This window comes from Manis pentadactyla, chromosome 1 (assembly GCF_030020395.1).
Source record: "Manis pentadactyla isolate mManPen7 chromosome 1, mManPen7.hap1, whole genome shotgun sequence".
In the NCBI taxonomy this organism is placed as follows: Eukaryota; Metazoa; Chordata; class Mammalia; order Pholidota; family Manidae; genus Manis; species Manis pentadactyla.
In genome coordinates this window covers 101782197-101804889 of record NC_080019.1, presented here as the reverse complement: position 1 = coordinate 101804889, position 22693 = coordinate 101782197, and the positions used below count along the sequence as shown (strand labels likewise).

General features: G+C 36.9%; 1 protein-coding gene across 7 annotated transcripts in view; it reads left to right on the top strand.

Moving 5' to 3' along the window:
- Positions 1–12178: 12178 nt before the first annotated feature.
- PHC3 (polyhomeotic homolog 3) overlaps positions 12179–22693 on the top strand; it is a 94815-nt gene continuing 84300 nt past the window's right edge. For 4 of the 7 annotated variants that reach the window (XM_057499905.1, XM_057499901.1, XM_057499897.1 and 1 more), the window contains exons 1-5: positions 12179–12220; positions 14683–14848; positions 17658–17742; positions 18423–18578; positions 19598–19675. In XM_057499905.1, the coding sequence (XP_057355888.1) occupies positions 12193–12220; positions 14683–14848; positions 17658–17742; positions 18423–18578; positions 19598–19675 (513 nt within the window). In that variant the 5' untranslated portion in view covers positions 12179–12192. Of the gene's footprint in view, positions 12221–12730; positions 12869–14682; positions 14849–17657; positions 17743–18422; positions 18579–19597; positions 19676–22693 lie in introns of those variants that run through there. The other 3 variants (XM_036898366.2, XM_036898364.2, XM_036898365.2) reach the window with 2 other exon arrangements.

Here is a 22693-nt window from a genome sequence, read left to right as displayed (position 1 = left end):
CAATAAAACTCTGTATAGAGGACTCAATGCACAATCATTAATCAACCCCAAGCCTAATTCTCAACAGTCTCCAATCTTCTGAAGCATAACGAACAAGTTCTTACATGGTGAACAAATTCTTACACAGTGAATAAGTTCTTACATGGTGAACAGTGCAAGGGCAGTCATCACAGAAACTTTCGGTTTTGATCATGCATTATGAACTATAACCAATCAGGTCAAATATGAATATTCGTTTGATTTTTATACTTGATTTATATGTGAATCCCACATTTCTCCCTTATTATTATTATTATGTTTAATAAAATGCTGAAGTGGTAGGTAGATGCAAGATAAAGGTAGAAAACATAGTTTAGTGCTGTAAGAGGGCAAATGTAGATGATCAGGTGTGTGCCTATAGACTAAGTATTAATCCAAGCTAGACAAGGGCAACAAAACATCCACGGATGCAGAAGATTTCTCTCAAAACAGGGGGGTTGAGGTTCTAAGCCTCACCTCTGTTGATCCCCAGTTTCTCACCTGATGGCCCCCCTGCGACTGTCATGCACAAGAATCTTACCTTTTAAGTTCTTTTGGCACTTAGAATATTGTAAGTATTCAACAAATATTAAATTACTTAATATTTAAATAATTTTACATTGGGGTATATCCACTCGTATACTAAAATTAATTGTAGTGTAATAAGAAAGAAGCTGACAATACCAAACAAGCACAGCAACTCTTTATTTTCTGTTTGCCTTGTTAAAGCTGTGACCTGAAAAGTTAGTTCAACTTGCTAAGCAATCAGTTTACTCAAGTCAAACACAACTCCTAAGGAAGTGACTTGCATTTTACCTAACTTGGAATCTTTCAACTAGAATCATGGGATTCTAGTTGGAAGTTTACTTTATATTATTTCGGTCAGTCTTCTCAAACTTTAATATTCATACAAATTAGATGGGGATTTTGTTAAAATGCAGATTTTGACTTAAAAAGTCTAGGATGGTACCCAGATCCAGCATTTCAAACCAGTCTTCATGTGACACTGCTACTGCTGGTCCACTGATGACAGTTTGAGGAACAAAAAATCTAGGCCTTATTTTACAAATGAAGTCCAGAGAAGTGAAATGACAATGATTTTATCATTGCCCCAGTGTTTTTCATTCTTCAGCATAATTTTAAAATACCATGAAGTTGAAACAGGGACTGAGTGATTTCTGGCAGATGAGGAAAAAATACTTACTTCACGAAATTCTTAGCTTTGTTTTCTTGGTTTTTATTTTTTGTTTCCCATCCTAAAATGCTGTGTGGATCCACTGTTACTAGAGAATCACTTTAAACCCACATATAATTTGTTCTTATCACAATCAACAGGCTCACTGTGTTCCCATAGATGCATGATAGTGTCCTGAGTATCATATCATAATATTCTCATTCTTTCTCTTTCAGCAACCTTTTATTTAGCCTAAATTTTAAATTTTAACTCAGTTAAACAGTTACAAAGATTCTGGTTATGTTCTGCAAGGCACTGTTCAATATGAGGCTAGATTAGTCCATCTCCTTTCACCTCACAACTAGGAAGCAAGGCTCGAGCTAAGAAGAGAAACAGGAGTCTTTCTCTACTTTCTGACTCAGTGATTTAAAACTATAACTCAGAGTTCCCCTGAGAGTTAGTTTAATTTATTAAAACGTTCTTGGAGGAACTGTGTCAGTCTTTTTTATCCTTTTAATAGAATTTTAAAACTTAAATAGTAATATTAAGAAACATTTAATTATATATGTGCTAATTATTAGGTCTCTAGTCTCTCCATTCCTCTAGGAAAGAAGTAGAGAGTCACTGGAAAATTTCCCGATGAGAGAAGGTACTTCTCCCTTAGAGCCCCCCACCCTAAGCTTCTAAGAGAAAGCTGCTTTATCATCTGTACGAGGGGGAGAAAACAGAATGACACTTAGCTCTAATCACTTATTATTTTAAGAGTTATTTATTATAAGTCCGGGGAAAGGAGATCCCGGGACAAAATATCTCTAAAAACTGAAATCAGTCAAAGGGAGAAATGAAGTTTAAAATCTGTTTATTGCTTACAAACTGCAATCCAGGGCCATTTCTCTCTTTCCTGCTCTGGAAGAAGTGAAACCTGCCCTCCCCCTCACTTCTCAGGTACAGATAAGCCCTCCGTTGCCCAGGTAATTACCCACTGATATGGAGATGAACTTCTCTCCACCCCTAAGGAATGATGCAAATGCACTGAAACCATACTTCTCTCCACCCTTGAGAGCCTGTTGATATGCAGATGTACTAAAGCCAGGTGAGATATTCTGGAAGTATTACATTTTACCCACATTATATATGCAAATAATACCAAAAAACACTTGCTGCATGTCCACTAGGTATAAGGCTCTATATTTCATAAAGTAAAGTATAAAATCCAATTTTTGCCAGTCTAATTAGCAAGGCCACTTTTAAACCAGTGATAAAGAACAATCCAAAATTATGTGGCAATCCAAACCAATAGGGCAGTACTAAACAAATTGCTAATTTTGTAGAAGAGCAAGTAAGATCTACAGAAACTCAGAGAAAGAAGTAATTATGTAGAACAAGAGTGGAGGAATTGTTAAAAAAAAAAAATCTCTGATAGCAGTTATCTCAGAAGATAAGTGTGGTATGAAACAGAAACAGTTGTCTTTCATCTGGAAAGGACTTTATCAAGGACTAACTGAAAAAAAAAATGCTTCATCAAGGACTAACTGAAAAAATCCTTTGTTAAATTGTAATAGGATGTAATTTAAAAGAGACCTGGGACCCTTTGGCAAGTTTACATGAGACAGGCTACGGGCTGCTATTTAGCCTTTCCCTAAGGTCAGCTTTTCCTTACTGGAAAATGAGGAGGTCCATAATTCCCAAGACCCATTTCTATCTAGGATTGTAAGATTCTGGAACCCCTTGGAAACTTTAGGTTTCAAAAATTCACTTGACTGTAAACTTCCCATATAAAACATCCCCAGCACCTAGCAAAGTCTATGGCACTTGGTATTTGTTCATTGACACTAGGAATCTCCAATCAGCTTTTCATTCTTTGAACACATTTGTTAAGGGTTTATTATGTCATAGTCCCATGCTAGATAATGAGGTAGGAATACAAAAAACTTTGCCCTCCAGGAGCTCACAGTTTATTTAAACATTTGTTCATTTAAAAATATGTGGTAAGAACCAAGACAATCCAAGGAGGAAATAATTTTTCTGCTTTATTTTTGTTTTTTTTAACAAATGATGCCAGAACTATTGCATGTCACATATAAAGGAATGAAGCTGGTCTCCTAACTAAACCATTAACAAAAATTAACTCAAAATGGATCAAAGATTAAATTTAATATCTAAGATGATAAAACTCTTAGAAGAAAACAGTCTTTGTGACCTTGGATTAAGCAATTTTTCTTAGATATACCAAAGCACAAACAGCAACAAAACAATAAATTGAACCTCATCAAAATAAAAAATGCTGGTATTTCAAAGGACACCATTACGAAAGTGAAAAGTCATCTCACCCAATGAGAGAATACATTTGCAAATCATCTACCTGATAAGGGACTAGTATTCAGATATATAAGTAACTCTTGCCACTGAACAAAAAAGGACAACTCAATTTCTCTTTGTGGGCAAAATATTTGAATAGATACTTCTCCAAGGAAGACATACAAACAGCCTATTAAAAACATGAAAAAATATTCAACATTAGTCATTAGGGACATGCAAGTCAAAATTACAGTGAGATACCACATCACACCCACTAGGTTGACTACAATCAAAAGAGGGATAATAACAAGTATTGGTGAAAATGTCTAGAAATTGGAACCCTCATATATTGCTGTTGGGAATGTGAAGTAGTATAGCTGCTTTGGAAAGCAGCTTAACAACTCCTTAAGATGTTAACTGTAGAGTTACCAGATGACCCAGTAATTCCACTCTAGTTATATAACAAAGAGAATTAAAACCCCATCATATGTCTGTATAAAAACGAGTAAGCAAATGTTCATAAAAGCACTATTCATGAGAGCTAAAAAGTGAAATCAAACCAAATGTCCATTAATTGAAGAATGGATAAACAAAATGTGATATATCCATATAATGGAATGGTATTAATTTATAGAAAGGAATGAAATACTAAAACATATTACAATGTGGATGAACCTTGAAAACATTAACTAAGTAGAAGAAGCCAGATACAAAAGGCCACTTTGTGAATGATCCTATTTATGTTAAATGTCCAGAAAAGGTAAATCCAGAGAGTCAGAAAGCAGATGAGAGGCTGCCAGGGGTTGCAGAAAGGGCAAATGGGGAATGATTGCTTAATGATCATGAATTTTCTCTTGGGGTGATGGAAATGTTCTGGCATTAGATAGTGGTGATGGTTACACAGCACTGGGAATATACGCTAAATTGTACACTTCAAACAGATGAATTTTATAATATATAAATTGTATCTCAATTAAAAACAAACACCTGGTAAGGACCGTTAGAGGAGTATAAACAGAGTATAAACTATGTGAGCATAAAGTATAAAGGAGTATAAACTATGTGAGCAGCTAACTCAATCTTGAAGATGTTGTGAAGCTGAGGGAAGAAAATGTCGAGTAGAATCTGAAGAATAATGCCAGATGACAGCAGTGGGGAAATAGAATCAGCATCTGGAAGAGGCCAAAACATGTATTTTGGAGTTGGATTTTGGTTCCAAAGCTACTCCTGCCACTTCCTAATTGTGTGACCTTGGATAGGTTACATAATAGCACTAAAATGAGTTTCCATTCAGCAAAATGGAGTTCAGGGTTACCTACTTCATGGGTTTGCTGTGCAAATTAGATGGATACTATATTAGAGCACAAAATAAGTATTTAACAACTGTAACCTCCTCTTTCTTCCCTTAACCTCTTGTCACTGCTCTTTTAGGTGGAATTAATGTTGAGTGTAAAGGCAGGGCAGTGAAAAGGACTGCCTTGTGTCCAAATGGCAAGAAATTCAGTGACGTTTAACGGTAAAGGCAGTTGGAAGCTGAGGAAGGAAGGTGTTTTCAAATCATAAAATAAAGACTTTGAAAGCCAAGGAAGGAGCTCTAGATTTAGTCCTATGATTTTGTCCTGACTAAGCTAAAGTTTTAGGGGGAGTAGAAAAGTGAATATACTGGTCCAAGATGAAAGCAGAAGAAGGGTGACCTAGAATACACAACAGAGTTAGCTCCTGGGGCCTCCAGGAGAGGACGCAGACTCAACTTCATTAAGTATAAACCAATGCAATGCTTCCATCTTAGAGGCACTTGACGTGGCCTATTTGACAATAATGGACTGTTAATGATTATGGTATTTTATGACAGATTTTCTATATTTTAATTGCTTGCTCCAGAAAATATTTTGATAAAACCAAACCTTAGATGATTCCAGCAAAAGAAGGTGCTTATCATGGGGAGCAGTACAATCTCCATTCTAAGCACTATGTGGCAAAATTGAAAGCCTTGTCTAATTTTGACTCAAACAGATTGCATAACTTGTTATGTATTTATTTCCCTTTCAGAGCATAAAGGATGACAACTTTAACCTAACTCACTTCAAATATTATGAAAATAAATAAACATGTCAGAGTTCTTTGAAGTTCATTCATGGTAAATACCTTTTAAGCCCCAAATTTCATTATATAAACAGACAGTAAATTGTTATTCTTTTCCTGAATCAATTTTTAGTGTTCTCCACTCTAGTCCTGCCCTTGAACATTTCTACAGTTACAAGAACAATGGAAAACCTTTTGAATTATTATTCTGAAAAAATGCCCCTGCAGCATATTGGTACTAAGAGTAAACTTAAACACATATACATAGTGCATAGTTACAAGAAACTTTTTCAAATATCAGCCACATTTAGATGAATTGATTTCTTCCAATAAAGATTAATGTTATTCCTGTTTTAATGATGATGAACTTGTTCAGAAAGGTTAAATGAATTACTTAAAAGCACCCAGCTGGAAATGGACAAGACCAGTGCTTAAACTAAGGTTCTTGACTCCCAATTGCAGACCTTGCCCATCTTCCTGCATTGAACTAGACAAAGATTCATACACACACACCCACTCACACATATTTAATTACCTACAAAATGTTCCATACCTGTTACAAAGATTAGATTGCATCTGGTCCCTTAAATGTACTATATTGAGACAGAGGAAATTTATTGTTGAGTCAGTAGTATAGTATTGGCAATGATAAAATTATCAGCTTTTAAATGCTTTTCTTCCATAAAACTACTTCAAAACCGTAACCCAAAATTTTTCTTAAAATAATATGTCAGTATTACACAAATTATATGAATAAAACTATATATATATGCATATATGTATAAAATCATTATAGCAGAATCATTCTGAAATCAATGTACATCAGCTAAGCTCTGTAAAAGTATTTAGTGTATTTAAAATATCACGTAATAATAATGGTTTATATCTTTCATCTATAAAATTTAATTTGAGAATTAACCTTTATAATACCTAAATTAGGTTAAAATGTATTAATCATGATTTTTGCTTTGTATATTTTATGATGCTTGTGAGATTTACAGTTTAGAGGAAAAAAATATGCAAGAAAAAGTAAACAAACACACAATTACAAACTGTGGTACCTGTTCCAAGGGAAATAATATTGTGTAGTGGTAGAGAATAATGGTAGGAAGCACTCTGTAAGCTGATCAGGGTTGCTGGTGCAGGGTGAGCAAGAGCAAACTCAGAGGTCTGCTAAATGGGAGGGGAAGCCACTAGAGGATTTGTGCAGGACAGTGCTATGATCTGATTGACAGTTTGAAAAGCATACTTTGGCTGCTGAGTGGAGAATAGGCTGTAGAGGAATAAGAACAGAAGCAGGTGACCTGTCAGGATCCTGTTGCAGTGGTGCAGGAGAGAGAGGATGGTGGTTTGGTGCAGGCTGATAACAATGGGTGGTGAGAAGTGTCAGATTTGGTTTCTGTTTTGATGATTTCACATGTGTCCACAGGACTGTGACTGGAGATGAGATTATATTTTGAAGGTGAGAGATCACACAGCTAGTGAATAGCAGAGCCAGCATTCAAATCTAAGTTTGTGATTCTAATGCCCTGCCACAATACTAAGCAAACAGTAAGGCATAAAAACAGAATGGAAATGAAAGTACATGGCACCTTTAAATGTTTGGCGAGCACACATATGCTTGAAATAAGGCTTTGCGGCACAAGGCAAAAACTTTGGACTGGGTGGATAGGAGATCAGAGTTCCAATTCTGCTTTTGCCATGGACTCTTCCTCAGCATGGGTACATGATGTTTAATGTCTCTTCCAGCTTTAAGCTCCCTCTTTCTACTATTCAGCACCTGGGGTGATACAGCAGACTGCGTACAGTGCCACCCACAAGGGAGGAAAGACTGAGAAGCATATGATTAATGTACTACTTATTACCACAAGAGCAGATGAGAGGTGGCAGGACCAGAGACTGTCTTTTCAGTTTTAATACTACTTAGTTTCATAAAAGTATTTGGTTTTAGTATACTACCTTCAAGAAAAAGAGAAAACAAGTCTATATGTTGTGTTATTCTAATTTCCAGGATTTACTAGAATATTATGCTTCCTTCACCCAAATAGTCAAGCACTTATTCCCTCAACAAATATTTAAAACCTATTATTAGGCATACCCAGTAATATTAATTGAGCAAATCTGGTTGAAGACTTTTTACTTTTTTAAAAAAGTTAAAAAAGGAAAAGAAGACTTTTTTCAGACTTCATATTTCACTTTTTTAAGATTTCACAACAAACTTGTGTAAGGTGTTGTCATCCCCTCATTTTTCACATTATGAAATTAAAACTTGAAGCAGTTCAATTACTTGCCCAAGGTGGCTCTCTTGATAAAGCAGTGAGCCCAGTATTGAAATCAGGGTTTGCTGGACTTTTTGTCTCACCATATAGGATCCTGTGTGAGCAATCACAGTCTAGCATGGATGTAGGATAGTGTGTGTGTGCTATACTAACAGTCCTGAAAGAGTCCAGCACAGGGTGACAGATGGTCAAGAATAGAGGTCAGCAAATTTTTTCTGTAAAGGGCCTGATAGCAAGCAGCCCGGTGTAAGTGTTGGAGCTACTCATCTCTGCCCTTGTAGCACAAATGCAGCCTTAGACAATACATAAATGAGTGGGTGTCACTGTGTTCCAATAAGACTTTATTTATGGACATTGAAATTTAAACTTCACATAATTTTCACTTGTCACAAAATGCTATTCTTCTTTTGATTTTTTTCCCCAATCATTAGATGATATTAGAACCATTCTTAGCTTGAGGGCTGTACAAATACAAGTGACAGGCTGTATTTGGCATGTGGGCTTGTGTTAGCCAGTTAAGGCTGCTATAACAAATACCACAGACTGGGTGAAACAACATACAATTATTTCTCACAGTTCTAGAGGCTGGGAAATCTAAGAATAAGGTGCTGGCAGATGTGGTTTCTGGTGAGAGCCTTCTTCCTGGTTTGCAGATGGTCACCATGTTGCTGTATCCTCACAAGGCAGAGAAAGGGATCATCTCTCTCATGTCTCTTATGAAAGGCACTAATCTCATTTACGAAGGTTCTATCCTGATGGCCTAATTACCTCCCAGAGGTTCCAAATACTATCCCATTGGGGATTAGCGCTTTAATATATGAATTTTGGAGGGGACACAAACATTTGGTCCATAGCAGTTTATGAGGGCTTCCTTGAAGAGCTCTGCAGTCTGTTTTTCTCTGTAGGCCAGGTCTTACAGTGGGAACCACAGCCACTGAATTGGGAGACCTAGATACAATAGGAGTAATTGAATCCCAGGGTGGTGGGGGCCAAGTGGCAGCACTCAGCTACCAAAGGCAAGGTAGGCATGGTTACTGTGATGGACAGCAGAGTCCAAGCAGCAATCAGAACAATCTGACTTGTGCAGACCTGTATCATTGGTTGGTTGATTATGGCACTTCTAGAAGTAAAATAGATGGGAAGCCTTGAATAGTTATCAGTAGAAAAGTTCTAAGTCAGTAAACAGAAGTCTAACCTAAATCATGAAAACAGAGTCACAGCTCCTCCATCAATTCTCAGACTCCAGCCAAGTTTACAGACCTCAAAAACCCTTAAATGAAGGGGAGGCCACATTACCTAGAAGGACACTGATACACTGTTGGCCTCTTTGGATATTGGAGGCCACATATTCTTCATTTGAGTGTGTTACCCCATCCCATTTACCAAGTGACCTAAAAAGCTGCTAGTTTTGAGTGGGGCTCAGAACAAGAGAAGGTTCTGCAACAGGTTGAGGTTGCTGTACAAGCTGCTTTGGCCCTTGGGCCATATGATCCAGCAGATCCAGTGGTACATGAAGTACATGCAAGTGGCAGATAGGGATGCTGTTTAGAGCCTTTGGTGGGCCCCTCTAGGTGAATTACAGTGTGGGTCTTTAGGATTTCGGAATAAAGCCCTGCCATCCTCTGCAGATAACTACTCTCCTTTTGAGAAACCGCTCTTGGCTACCAGGCCTTAGAGACTGAATGCTTAACTATGGGTCACCAAGTTACCATGCGACTTATGCTGCCAATCATAAACTGAGTGTTATCTCACTTACAAAGCCATAAAGGAGTGCATAGCAGCACTCCATCAACAAGAGGAAGAGGAATATATGTGAGAAGACTGAATAGGCCGTGAGGGCACAAGTAAGCTACTTGAAGAAGTGGTGCAAATGCCCACGGTCCACACTGTTGCTCATGGCCTTCTCTCTCCACCAGTTTATAGTGAGAGGGTAGCAGTGTGTAAAACAGGAAAAGAATCCTCACTAGACACTGAATCTGCCAGCACCTTGATCTTGGGCTTCCCAGCTTCCAGAGCTGTGAGAAATAATGTTTGTTGTTTAAGCTACCCAGTCTATGGTATTTGTTCCAGCAGCCCACGTTGACTAAGACAGAAATAGTAGTTTGTCAACCTCTGATCTACAGTCCGGACAGGCCTGTCAAATAGGACTTTCTGTAATGATAGAAATGTTTATATATTTGCACGGTGCAATATAGTTATCACTAGCCACATGTGGTTATTGAGCACTTGAAGTGTGACTAATACAACTAAGAAACTAAATTTTAATATAGTCCACACTTCCATTACTGGAGCCCTTATCTCTTCTCTATGGATTAGCACAGTTTCTCAGTTTCCCTGTCTCCATCTCTAATCCATCCTTTACGAAGTTAGAGGGATTTTTCTAAAATCAAATAGGATCCTAGCGCTTTAATGGTTCCTGGAAATGTTAGAATTTCAACCTGCTGCACGCCACATAAATCCTTTCCTTAGGAAATTGCAGAGGTAAAGAAAACACTTACCTCTGTTTGATCAGATAAGTAATGATCAATTCCTTTGGAGTAGTCCCTTATCATACTTTGTCTCTTCTAATATTTCACACAGTAGCTTGCTGAATGATGCAGGCTTTGGAGATGGAAAGCTTAAATTAGAACCCCAGTACTGGCAAATTCTGGCAGAGTCACCAGGGGCACTTAGTCACCTTGAGTCTCACTGTACTTTTGTGCTAAATGGGAATGATGATAACCATATCACAGGGTTGTTGTGAAGATCAAATGAGCTTGTGACAATCCTCTGCATTTAGTAAAAGGCTATACAAGTGTTAGTTCTGTTATAATAAACTTTTGAGTTTTAAAATGTTTCTAAAAAGCAATATTGGTGTGATTTTTACATGATGCATGTTGTGACTTTTAAAGCCAATCTGCACAAGGTGACAATATAGATATAGGCCTTACATGTTCAAGGAAAGGATGGGTGAAAAGGAACAATTTTGGCCTATTTATTCCAAACTCTCCTTTGCATTATGCATCTTTCCAGGTTTAGGTCTAAGACTGTGCTTTCTTCACTTTTATTTTCTGCACAACAGTTTCAGCAGTATGCATGCACAATGGACATTGTTGATTTTTGAGGGCTGAGTGACAATGACCTCATAGGAGCATACCAGAAAAGAAAGAAAAAGTAGTAATACAGGGACTTTTCATAGGGGACTTTCTCAGTAAGTTCTGTAAGGAGTAGTAGGAAGAAGGACACTGCTCTCAGAGAAGCAAGTGAGGTAAAGAAACAATGTTATCAGATCAGGAAAGGAGAAAAAGGGACAATTTAGCTTACAAAGGAAATGTTCTTTTCCCTTCCATAGGGAGATCCTGAAACACAAGATTTCTAAGATAAGTAAACTTTTCATTAGAACACATTGCACTTTATGATGGATTTATATCAATACGTCATTTCTCAGTACTTGAAATTAGTGCAACTCCACCATTTTAAGAAAGAAAAAGAAGACATCATTTGTGATCAGTATACTTTCTTCGGTGAAGGGCAGTAAAGATTTATTATTCTTTGAAATTAAGGTTTCCAAAGCACTAAATGGATCTGTTTCAGAACACTTACTATATTGCATGGATATCTATATATCTACACTCCACTTCCCAGATTAAGACTTTTTGGAGAGGGACTTTTTATATTCATCTCTACGTTTTGTCTCACTCTGCTACAGAGTAGGGGCCATACATACAGTAAACCACAATAGCAGACTGGTGGCCATTCCTGCTTGTTTCCTGTGGTATTCAAGTTTGCAATCCCTCTCAAGAGCTCAGTAAATTCATGCTTAAGACATGAATGATGTTTATAGGATAATCAGAATGATTCCTTAACCAGCCACCTCACCACCATCCAGAACACTATCTTTGAACCCAAGAGAGAAACTGCTGGTTCAGACCTCCAAACTCCAAAGCGCCACAGTAACAAGCCCTGGAGCCACCACAGCATTCCCGTTCCCTCTGAGACCCAGGCAGCCAATTGTGGCGCTATTTTCTTTCATTTCACTTTTCATGGTTTGTATAGGTTTTGGTATATTTCAGATGTTCTTCAAAATTTAAACTTAACAGTATAAGCAGAACTTCTCATATCTTGGTTACAGACCCTTTTCCAAAAGTTAGAAGACCCTAGGTAAGAGAAAGCTAAGAGTTGGAGGTGAGACACGGGTAACAAACAACTGGAGAACCCAGGTCAATTCCAAGAGCCAGCAAGGCCCGAGGTGGAGGGGAATTTGGAAGCCGAGGACCCCACGTGACCTCAGGGGCCCGGGGCTAAGGCGACCCCGCCTCTCCGACCGCCGCCGGGGGGGCGCATGCGCAGTTCGTGTTAGTGATGGAGGAGAGAAGATGGCGGAAGCGGAGTGAGTGACTTGCTGGTGACTGATGTCGCAACCGGGGGGCGAGTGGGGACAGCGACACGTCCCCCAAGGGGAAAGCTCAAGGGTCTTTCGGCGGGCAGTACAGGGAGAAGGAGACCCGAGAGCTTCCTTATAGTGGAAGAGTCCGCTTGGCCTCGTCGGGGGTGGGAGGCGAGCTCTAAGGGTCCAGTTACCTCAAGGCGGGAGCTCCCCTTCCGCTGTCTGGTCCCTGATTAGCGGGGCCCTGCGCACATGGTCACCCGTGGGTGATGAGCCCCGGTAGGCCCCTCAGGCGCTTTCACCCCTGCAAGTGGGCTGGGCGGGCAGCCTTGTCACGGCCGCCTGCGCCGGGGGTCCGCGGAGACGGTAGCGCCGGGCGGGCACTGGCAGGCCTCCTTTGCACTCCCCTCCTTTCCGCCCGGGCGCCACCCCACCGCCCTCAGTAGAGAGCCCGAGACGTGGGGCTGCACACCGCCCTTCCGCGGCAGTCGTCGAGGGGGTGTCCCGGCGCGGGCCTTAGAGAGGCGGGGGCTCCTGCAGGTCGGCCCGGGCTGGAAACACCGCGGAAGGAAGGATCTTCTTTCCCTCGAGTCTCTAGCTGCAGTGTTGATACCTCCCTAGAGGGCTGCTTTCCTGTGTGGCGGTGTGATGGTATGCTTAGTTAGCGACTCAAACTTAGTGTTTCCTGGGTAGGCCTCGTGCACCAGGACTGCAGGCTGTATTTTGCAGGCATTACTGTACGTAAACAGTGGAGTTACCAAAATTGTTGTTTTTGTGCCAGGTCTCCAAATGCAGTACTATGGTTCGGCCAGTTACACTCATTGATGTTTAGATTTGTGCCTAGAATTTGGATTCTCTGTGACCATTTTTGGTTACTTCGTGAACTGCGTGCTATAGGGTTTGGGTTTGAGGACATGGTTGTGCAGAGTAGCCCTCTAAAAAGACCGGAATTGAAGCTGACTGTTTGCGTATCACTGGTAGGTGGTTCGGAAGTGTTAATGACATCCAGTAATTTGTTAACAAGTTTATTTACCTTATCTACTAATCTGTGAGGTGTCGAACAGTCACCGTATGATACTCTGATTTGATGATTGGATGGCAGTTTGAAAAACTATATGAAAAAGCCCCAGAATCTTCACGATGTGTGAGTCATTTACTAATAAAAAAAGTTAGTAAGAGTCAGCTGCACCCTGCCTTTTTCCTTTCGCTTTTCCTCTTATTAAATCGAGTTTTTTTTTTAATCCTTGAAGAGGATATAAATACTATTTACATAAATAATATAAAGAACAAAGAAAATTTTTCCATAAAAAGACAACATATGGGAATAGTGTGTGTACACAATTAGTGCTTAATTCCTTTGTCGTTTCAAGTGAAGTAGAAAGTGTTCTTGTTATGTTCTTGTCAGTGCTGCTAATGTGAGTTGGGTCAGATTTTGTTTCTCAGAAGGAACAACAGATAAGAAAGGCAGATAAAATAAAACCAGGATATTCTCAAGTGTGCTTTTCACCATTGTGGTGTACTTCTAAACCCACAAAAACATCTGTAGTTCTCATTTCTAACAGTATTGAGGCCTAGTAAGAATGGATTTCAAATGTAGCTTGAATTTACTCAGATGCAGATCCTCTTATTTAGTAGAATTTTGTACCAACAACAGTGAAGTGAGTTTGTAATAGTGGAGGGAAAAGAATGAGAAAGTCTGGTATAAAAATGTACTTGATTGTGCATACATGAGGAAAGTGACAAAATTATGCTGTTTTCAAAATTTGAAGCAGTTCTTTGTGAAAAAGGTGTTTGATAAGAAAGTGGGGAAATTAATGGAAGCTGCTTCTCTATTTCCCCAGGGTCATTTGCTTATAACTCAGAGGTATTAAATGTAGTAAGGACAAATGTTGTCAACTAATTAGGAGAAAATCCAGCATGAGTTAATAAACAATTATTTTTTATTAGCTGATTTCCTAAGAGAACGTATTTTTAAAGTCAAGTATATATGGTAACCAAAGACTAAACTAATTAACCTAAGACCTTAGGCATCCTACTTTAATGTATAGATAATAATGACTTTAATTTGTAATTAGTATGGTCAAAAGAAGGTAAATAAATATTTTCAAGTACCCTGATGTTGCTTAAGTTTTTATCTACCTAGGTAGTTCTGTTCTCTCACCACCTGTTCTGGTTTCAAAACACTCATTTTTCAATAATGAAAACGTAACTTTGGTGAAGCTTTGTCCGAGTTAGTATCCTGAATCATTTGAATTCAAATGTAGTAGGTATTAACTATTAAATAGTCTGTATGTTTGTGAAGTACTGGTCTCTTTTGTTCATGATGACTGTGGGCATCTGTATTTTATGAGGGCCTTCTTAGAAATGTAGACTGTTGCTGATTATTTCTTTGGAATAATAAAATATTCTTTAAAGTCCATAAGATAATGCTTTTGTCAATACAAACCCTTTGTGTTATCTGCCAGATTTAAGGACCACAGTGCAGCAATGGATAGTGAACCAAACCCTGGAACATCTTCTGTGTCGACAACAACCAGTAGCACCACTACCACCACCATCACCACTTCTTCCTCTCGAATGCAACAACCACAGATCTCTGTCTACAGTGGTTCAGACCGACATGCTGTACAGGTATTTCAGTTACAATGATGGGTAGGCTAAAACTTAGGATGTGATTACTTTCTGCTTAAACCAGATAGATGAATCTATTGTTTCATATCATCAAATGAGTTACATGATATCCTCTAAATGAGTACAGTTAGAATTGTTAATGTTTGAAATAACGAAAAAATTATTTAATAATCACTCCATTGAGAGGGCTTACATTTGTCAGCATGTAACTTATAAAAAATATGTCAGGAAAATTATAATTTGAAGGTCCCTAGCTGCTGTTAGAATGTGGAGACACTCAACCTAGAGCCCTAACATGTAGAGTAGCTCTAGGTTTTTCTGGGATATTTTTGAACCCAAAATATATATTTAGGGAGATCTATTCAGGTCTATAGATGTGTTAAGAGGTTCATTTTAAATCCAAGTGGCCTGAGAGATCTAAGTAGGAGGATCCATTCTACAGCTCTTAGTGGGCAGAGAGGGAAGGGATATTTAAGTAGGAAAAGTCTTAGACTCTTCATTTAGTTGAGAAAATTAATTTTACTTGGTTAACTTTTATAATAATGTGGAGGTTGAGGCAATATGATATTGCATAAAAAAGACATGGGCATTGCAGTCTGATTTGTTCTTTGAATCAAATTTTCTTTATCATTAGTAGCTATGTAGCCTTGGATAAGAGGTATAATCTCCCTGAGCCTCAGGAAGCTGTAAAGTGAGGCTAAGGCCACCTACTTTGTTAGTTATTATGAGGATTAAAGGAAGTATCTAGAAGTGTGCAGCACATTATATATACCTTATAAATAAAAATAGCTAATACTTGTTGAATAATTGCTGGGTGCCAAGATTTTGATAAATGCTTTACATGGGTTATCTCTTTTAATCTCACCACTCCTCTGTGAAAGGATACTGTTATTATCTCTGTTGTACAGATGTGAAAACTGATGTTTTAAATAGGCTAAATAATTTTCCTAAACTCACATAGCTTGCTAGTTCTCTGATTTTTGAGATGTGCTCTTAAACACTCTGTGACTTGTTTTTTTCCATTAGACCTGTTTAATCTCCAAAATTCCCATAATTTCAGTCTACCCTGAAAATAACTTGCTTGAGATACAGTTCTCTCCCCGCTCCATTTTTCTTGAGTGGATATCCCAGTATAATGGCTATTTAACTGTTTTACGGTTTAGGATTCTGAAGTTACCAGGGTGTGGAATCAGAATTGTTGGAGACCAGTCAGTTCAGCAAAAATTCAGACTAGAATGCAGAATGTATTTTTAATGTTCAACTTTCTCTGAGGCAAGAGATACAGGGAAGAATACTTAGATCTTTGAGCATACAGATGATGTAATATTTTAATATGCCATTTCATTCTCTAGTTTTTACCTAAGCCAAATGTATTAATAAAAAATAAAGCATTACTGGACATTCTTACAAGATCATAGAATTACTTCCCTCAACATGCAATTAAATCAATATTTATTGAAACTCCTAAGTAGTTCGTTAATACCTTTCAGCTTTCTTTATTAGTTCTGTGAATTCTCTTTACCCTCCCTGTTCTGCTTTAGAGGAACAAAATAAGAACAATGTGTGGTACCTTTAACTTGTATTTTAAGAGTTGCTCTCCTATGAGTGTAGCATTGAATGGTAATGAAAGACTATACTGAGAATAGAAAAGATCATTACACTCTGACAAAAATGTGTATCAAGTAGATTATTCGTTTGTTAGTTTGATGTTATAATTTCGTTATAGTTTTAGAAGAACATTTATAAATATACGTGACCTAAAAGTCATTGTAGTCTAAATCACTTAATGGTGGTCTGTAGTCCCCAGTAGCTAGGGGTCAGAAGCCTACACTGATTTTGTGACAGGAGTCTATAGTTGGAGAGATGAGATATGAGTACATAAGAGTAAACAACACAAGGAAATATGCTTTCTTGACATTTGAGTAAAGAGATTCATGGCTTTCTGGTTCATGGTATTCTAACTCAGACCTTCAAACTGTAGGATCATGGTTCTGTTTCTTCCTTAGCTCTGAAAACTGTGGTTTGATGATCAGATTACGGTTCTGTACTGTGTCAGAATCACTGTGGGCATGATGTGACTTTGGGATTTGGGTGCAGAGGGCTGGCATGGTCTGTCTGACTTACCCATTTGGACAGAGAAAGGATTTAGAATACTTGAATATCCTATACTTAGGAAGTTTCAGTCTCAGATTTTATACTTTACTAATATCCACAGTAATTAACACTTTTCCAGGAATTACTTTTTAGTAAGAATAGTTTTATTCTATGTTGAAACAATTGAAACAAGGAAGCTTGAAATTTAAAAAGCATTTTAAAACTTTTGAAAAAGTAATTATTTAGTAATTTTCTAAAAATGAAATAGTTTTATCATTTTATGTGATTATTAATGTAATATCTATTCATTGTTAAGTTTTCTCAGACACTTAAAGAAGTACAAAAAAGAAGGTAAAAATCCCCTCTAACTATCCATCGGTAGACTTTAATGTTTTCCTGAATATTCTTTCAAATATTTTAATATGAAAATAGTACCTTACTCTATACACTCAAAAAACAGTAACCTGCTTTTTTCACCTAGTGATTTATTTGGGAATTAAAAAAAGGTACATAGATACACAGTTGACCCTTGAACAACATGGAAATTAGGGGCATGGATCTCCCATGCAGTGAAAATTCACGTGTAACTTTTGACCTCCCCAAAACTTAACTACTAATAGCCTACTGTTGATTTTGTTGTAGTAAATGATAAAATAGATTATTTATATATATTTTATGCATTATGACATACCTTTTTCTTTTTTGATATTTCTAGGCTACATGGTTCATCTGCATGTATTTTCAAATTATTGCAAATTTCCAGAAATTTTTCCAAATACATTTATTGGAAAAATACACATGTAAGTGAACCTGCACAGTTCAAACCTATGTTGTTCAGAGGTCAACTGTATATGTGTTGTTTGGTACAGAAGCTATTAACTGCATGTGGCTATTTATATTAAATTTAAGATCCAGAAAAGTTAAAAACTCAGCTCTTCCATTGCACTAGCCTTACTATTATAAGTGCTCAGGAGGCACATGTGACTAGTGGCTACTGTATTGGACAGCACTGGTCTACATTATTCCTTGTAATGGTTGCAGGGTTATACATAAACCTTTTGATACCCAAGCCCTGAATTCTACCACGTTTTATCTAAAATGGTTATGCCAGTTTGCATTTTTACTAACAGTGTATGAGAATATCTATTTCCCCACTTAGTAGTAATAGTCTTTCAAATCTATCCATCTGAAATCTGGAAAATAATATCTTGTTTTAATTCGTAAATTTTGACTACTAATAAGATTGAACATTTTTTTCAAATGCTTATTTGGTGCTTTTTTCTTCTGTGAATTGCCTCTACTGGATAATTTTAATTTTAGTGAATTAGTAAATTCTAGTAATATGTAACTAGGAGAGATTGTGTTAATAAGCTTGATAACATTGAATATTAAAGCAGTGAAATTTTAAACTGCCACTTTTTAAAAATTTTATTTTATGGTTAAGATTATTATCTGACAGTGGTTCAATTGACTTACCCAGGTAATTCAGCAGGCATTGCATCGCCCGCCTAGCTCAGCTGCTCAATACCTTCAGCAGATGTACGCAGCCCAACAGCAGCACTTGATGCTGCACACAGCAGCTCTCCAGCAGCAGCACCTGAGCAGCTCCCAGCTTCAGAGCCTTGCTGCCGTTCAGGTAAGACTGAAGTAAGTTAAGAATTTATGAGACCAAAGTTGACAATATCTGCAGATAATTACTGAAAAATAAGTACATCGGGTATTATTTCAGAGTTCTTAGATGTCCTGTGATTATTTTTTCTTAAGGAAATGTGATAGGCTGCCACATAGAAGTTAATTTAAGTGTAAGGATGTTTTACATGTTGCCCTTTGCTAGCCCTGTCCCACTTCTTTTTCTGTACACTGTGGAAATGTCATGCTGTTGTCATGACTTGGTGTGTAAAATTCCAGGCTCAACAGTGCATAGTCACCTGAATCATGTTTACATTTTAACAATAAAAGGTTTCTGTTGTTTTTTATTATGTACACAATTTACACTCACTAAAAAACTCAAACAGTATATAATTATTTATAAGAATAAAGTATAAGTGTTCCTAATCCACACTCATTGCTGTTTTTTTCTCTTCAGAGGTGGCCAGTATAACAGTTAAATATGTATCCCTCCAGAAATTTTCCATAGGAAAATATGTATGTGCACCTCTAAAATCCAAGTGTACTATCCCTACTGGTAACAGGATGATTTTATAATTAAATGCTTATGTTTTCAAAAGATTTTCATTGTTATTCTACTGTGTATTTATATAAAACTACAGTGTGAGATTTAATCTTAAATCTCTTCACTAGAGGAGGATCTCAGTTAACTAAACTTGAAAAAGGTTTATTTTTACTAGAATATTTCTATTAATAGGAATATTTTTGTTGTTGGTGTGGTGATTCCACTTCAAAGAAGAGACTTGTAGAGTAAAACTGACAAGTGCAGCTGCTAAAATAAGATTAGCCTTTGGGGTCTCTGTTTTTACATTCAGCTTTGTCTTTTTTTCTTAATCTGCCCTAAACTTAATCCATGTGGACTAGAAAATTAATTGGTTCTTGCATAGATAAAAGTTTTGACTTTCATTATGGTTTTGTGGTAGCCTGATACTAGAAAGTTTTTAACTTCCGGTTTTTATAGACATTATAAAGATCTCATTATTTTAGGCAAGTTTGTCCAGTGGAAGACCACCTACATCCCCCACAGGAAGTGTCACACAACAGTCAAGTATGTCCCAGACATCTGTAAGTGCCCTAAGTTTTTTCCTGGATTTAAAATTTTTAATTGTTTTTTTTCCCAAAAGTAAAGTGTTTAATGTTTACAAAGCTGTTATTGTATACTCGTTGAACACATTTAAATGCATTTAATAACAAGGTTGATGAAGTCCAAGAATTCAGAACTAATTGTTAAACTCTGAAAATCTGAGTCTTAAAAATGTTTTTGTATTTCTTACACTTGCTTTCCACTGATTGTGTTCAGATCTTACATGGTTCTAAATGACTGCAGCTTTCAGTGTGTATTGAAAGCCTGAAATATACAATGCAGGGGTATTAGGCCATGTACTTACTGTTATAAAATAAAGAATGTCATGTCCTTGGTTGACATCTAAACATTTTGAGCTTTTTCTCTGGAATTCACATTTTAGAAATTTTATTTTTCAATTTATGCTTAGTTAAGTTAGCTGCGTCAAATTTCCAAGTATCCATTCATGATAGGATAATATATTTTGAGAAAGGAGTTAAAAAAACAGCTGATTTGCTATATTGCACATATAGGGAAATTGTGCAAAGTTTCCCTGATTAAAAGAAATTTACAAGTGCGGTAATACTTGCTTTTTACTCCCTTATAATTTCATATGCAAGAATAATTAAATTTATTTATACCCTTTATTCAGATACACCAATTTTTAGTATTTTGGCTCATTGCTTTATCATTCATTCTTTCTACATATATACCTACTGTCTTTTTCTGAGCCTTTTGCAGGTAAGTTGAGACATGTTCCTTAACTATTAAGTACTTTGATGCTTTCCTAGGGACAGAGTCATTCTTTTACAGAGCCACATGAAAATGATCAAATTCAGGAAATTTAACATTGATACTATGCAGTCCATACTCAGATTTTATCAGTTGTCCCACATTTTTCCACCTCATCACTGTATGGTTATAGACCAGACAATTTTCTGTTGTAGGGGGCTATCCTGTGCATTATAGGGTGTTTAGTAGTGTTCTTAGTTTCTGCACACTAGATACCCAGTAGGCTATGTCCCTCCTCCTTCTCCCATACTGACAACCAGAAATGACTCTAGGTACTGCCAAATGTTTCCTGGGGGACAGAATTGCCCCTGGTTGAGAAACTGTTGAGATAACCTAGTAATGTCCTTTCTAGCTATTTTTGCCTGATCCAGGATGGTAATACTTTGATATTTTATGAAATTGACTTCAGTAATGTATAGTTTGTAGGTTGCTAAGAAGTTGAAAATGAACTCTTGCTGTATTTCTTTAGCTAAGGTTGTGATCTTTGCTAAGCACATGTATGGTGAGCATATAGTTATTTTTCTGGCTGCTTTGACATTTTAATTAAAAAATTCTTTTTTTGGCATGGAAGTATCCTGGAACATGAATAAAATTAGTTGAAAAAGAAATTAGTTATGACTTGAAAATGTTAGACTGCAGAAAATGAAGAATTTAAGTAATGTTATCTAGTCCTAAGCATTAATACTGTAATTATGGTTATTAATGTCAGATATATTGTTAATTAATACATTGGTAGTTAAGGACTGGTAAACATTTTGTGAGCTGGTTAAAGTATACACAAATTCTTTATTCTGTGAAATAATGGAATATCAGGATATATCGGTATAGAGACGTATTTAAAATTTTTTTCCTCTTCACCTTATTAAAAGGTATCCTTTTAAACTATTTTTCTCATTATGATTTTATGAATATGATTTTCACAGATATTATAATTCTAGTGATTGTGTTTATTTTTTATGACATTGTTAGTTCTACTTATCATAAACTAAGCAGCCTTGCCTGATGTAGTACCCCAGAACCTACTGGCTGCTGGGGGAAAAGAAGTAAGTAGGGAGAACAGATGCCCAGAAAAAAAAGGAATAATACATTGCATTTATTTTATTATCTATCCCGGCTAAGCAGTAGCTCAAGTGAGTTGACTAGCAGTATAAATTATAGTACCCAAGGTAGCTTAGTAAATTTAGGTCATTCTCTAAAAGAGAGGCAGAGCATGGTATGGTAGCAGAAATCTCTAGGTAGTGATAATAATAACCTGGCAAGTAGCAGTCTAGTAGTTTTCAGAGTTCTGGTTATTTTGAGGTAGGTTTACAGATAACTGTGAAATGAGAGTCTTGGGAAGGGTCTAGCTTTGAGGAGTAAAAAGGGCTTTAAGGTAGGTTGTCAGGTTGGCGTTTAGTGTAGGAATGGGTTCCCAGTGGGGGAAATGGAATATTATATATTTTTTAAAAATGGAGTTAAAAGTCCAGTCATTGTCACCTGGGGAAACTATATATGTAGAGAGGGCTGTTGTTAATTGAATGCATAGGTAATGAGCAGGTGCCAGAGTTTTCTTTTCTCTCATTAGAACAGAAAGACTAGCTCTGGTCTCTTGGTGATAGTGAGGGTGGTGATTTTATGATTGATTGGCTCTAAAACTAGTTGGGACTGAGCCTTTAGGTTTATATTTTTGTTCTTCAACTGAACGGAACTAAGATTTAGTTAAATTGGTTTGCTAAAATGAAATCTAAACCAATTAAAACCTCTCTTGCAAAAAAAAAAAGGATCAACAAAACTAAAAAACACAATGGTTGAAAATGTATTTCCACCATTTACTGTCAACAAACTTTGTATTTGTGAAACACCAAAGGTTCTTTTTATATTAGTAAGATAAGGAGAATTCACAAAAATCCCTGCATCAATAGTTTTCAATAGGAAGACTGTTTTTGGCTTTTCAAGATAAGAAAATATATTTACCACGTTAGTAATAAAGAAATGTATGTAATAACAACATTGACATACTATTTTCACTTGCCAAATTAGAAAACAAGGGGAAGCACTGAGGTGATAATCCATTTTTGGCAAGGATGTGAGAAAGTAGGACTGCACTTGTACACTGTTAGTGGGAATGTAATTGGTGTAGCTTTTCTGAAGAGTTATTTAGCAAAGTATATGAAAATTTAAACTGCATTCCTTTTCACATAGCACTCTCATTTTTAGTGGTGTCATTTACTAAAAATATCATGATCATG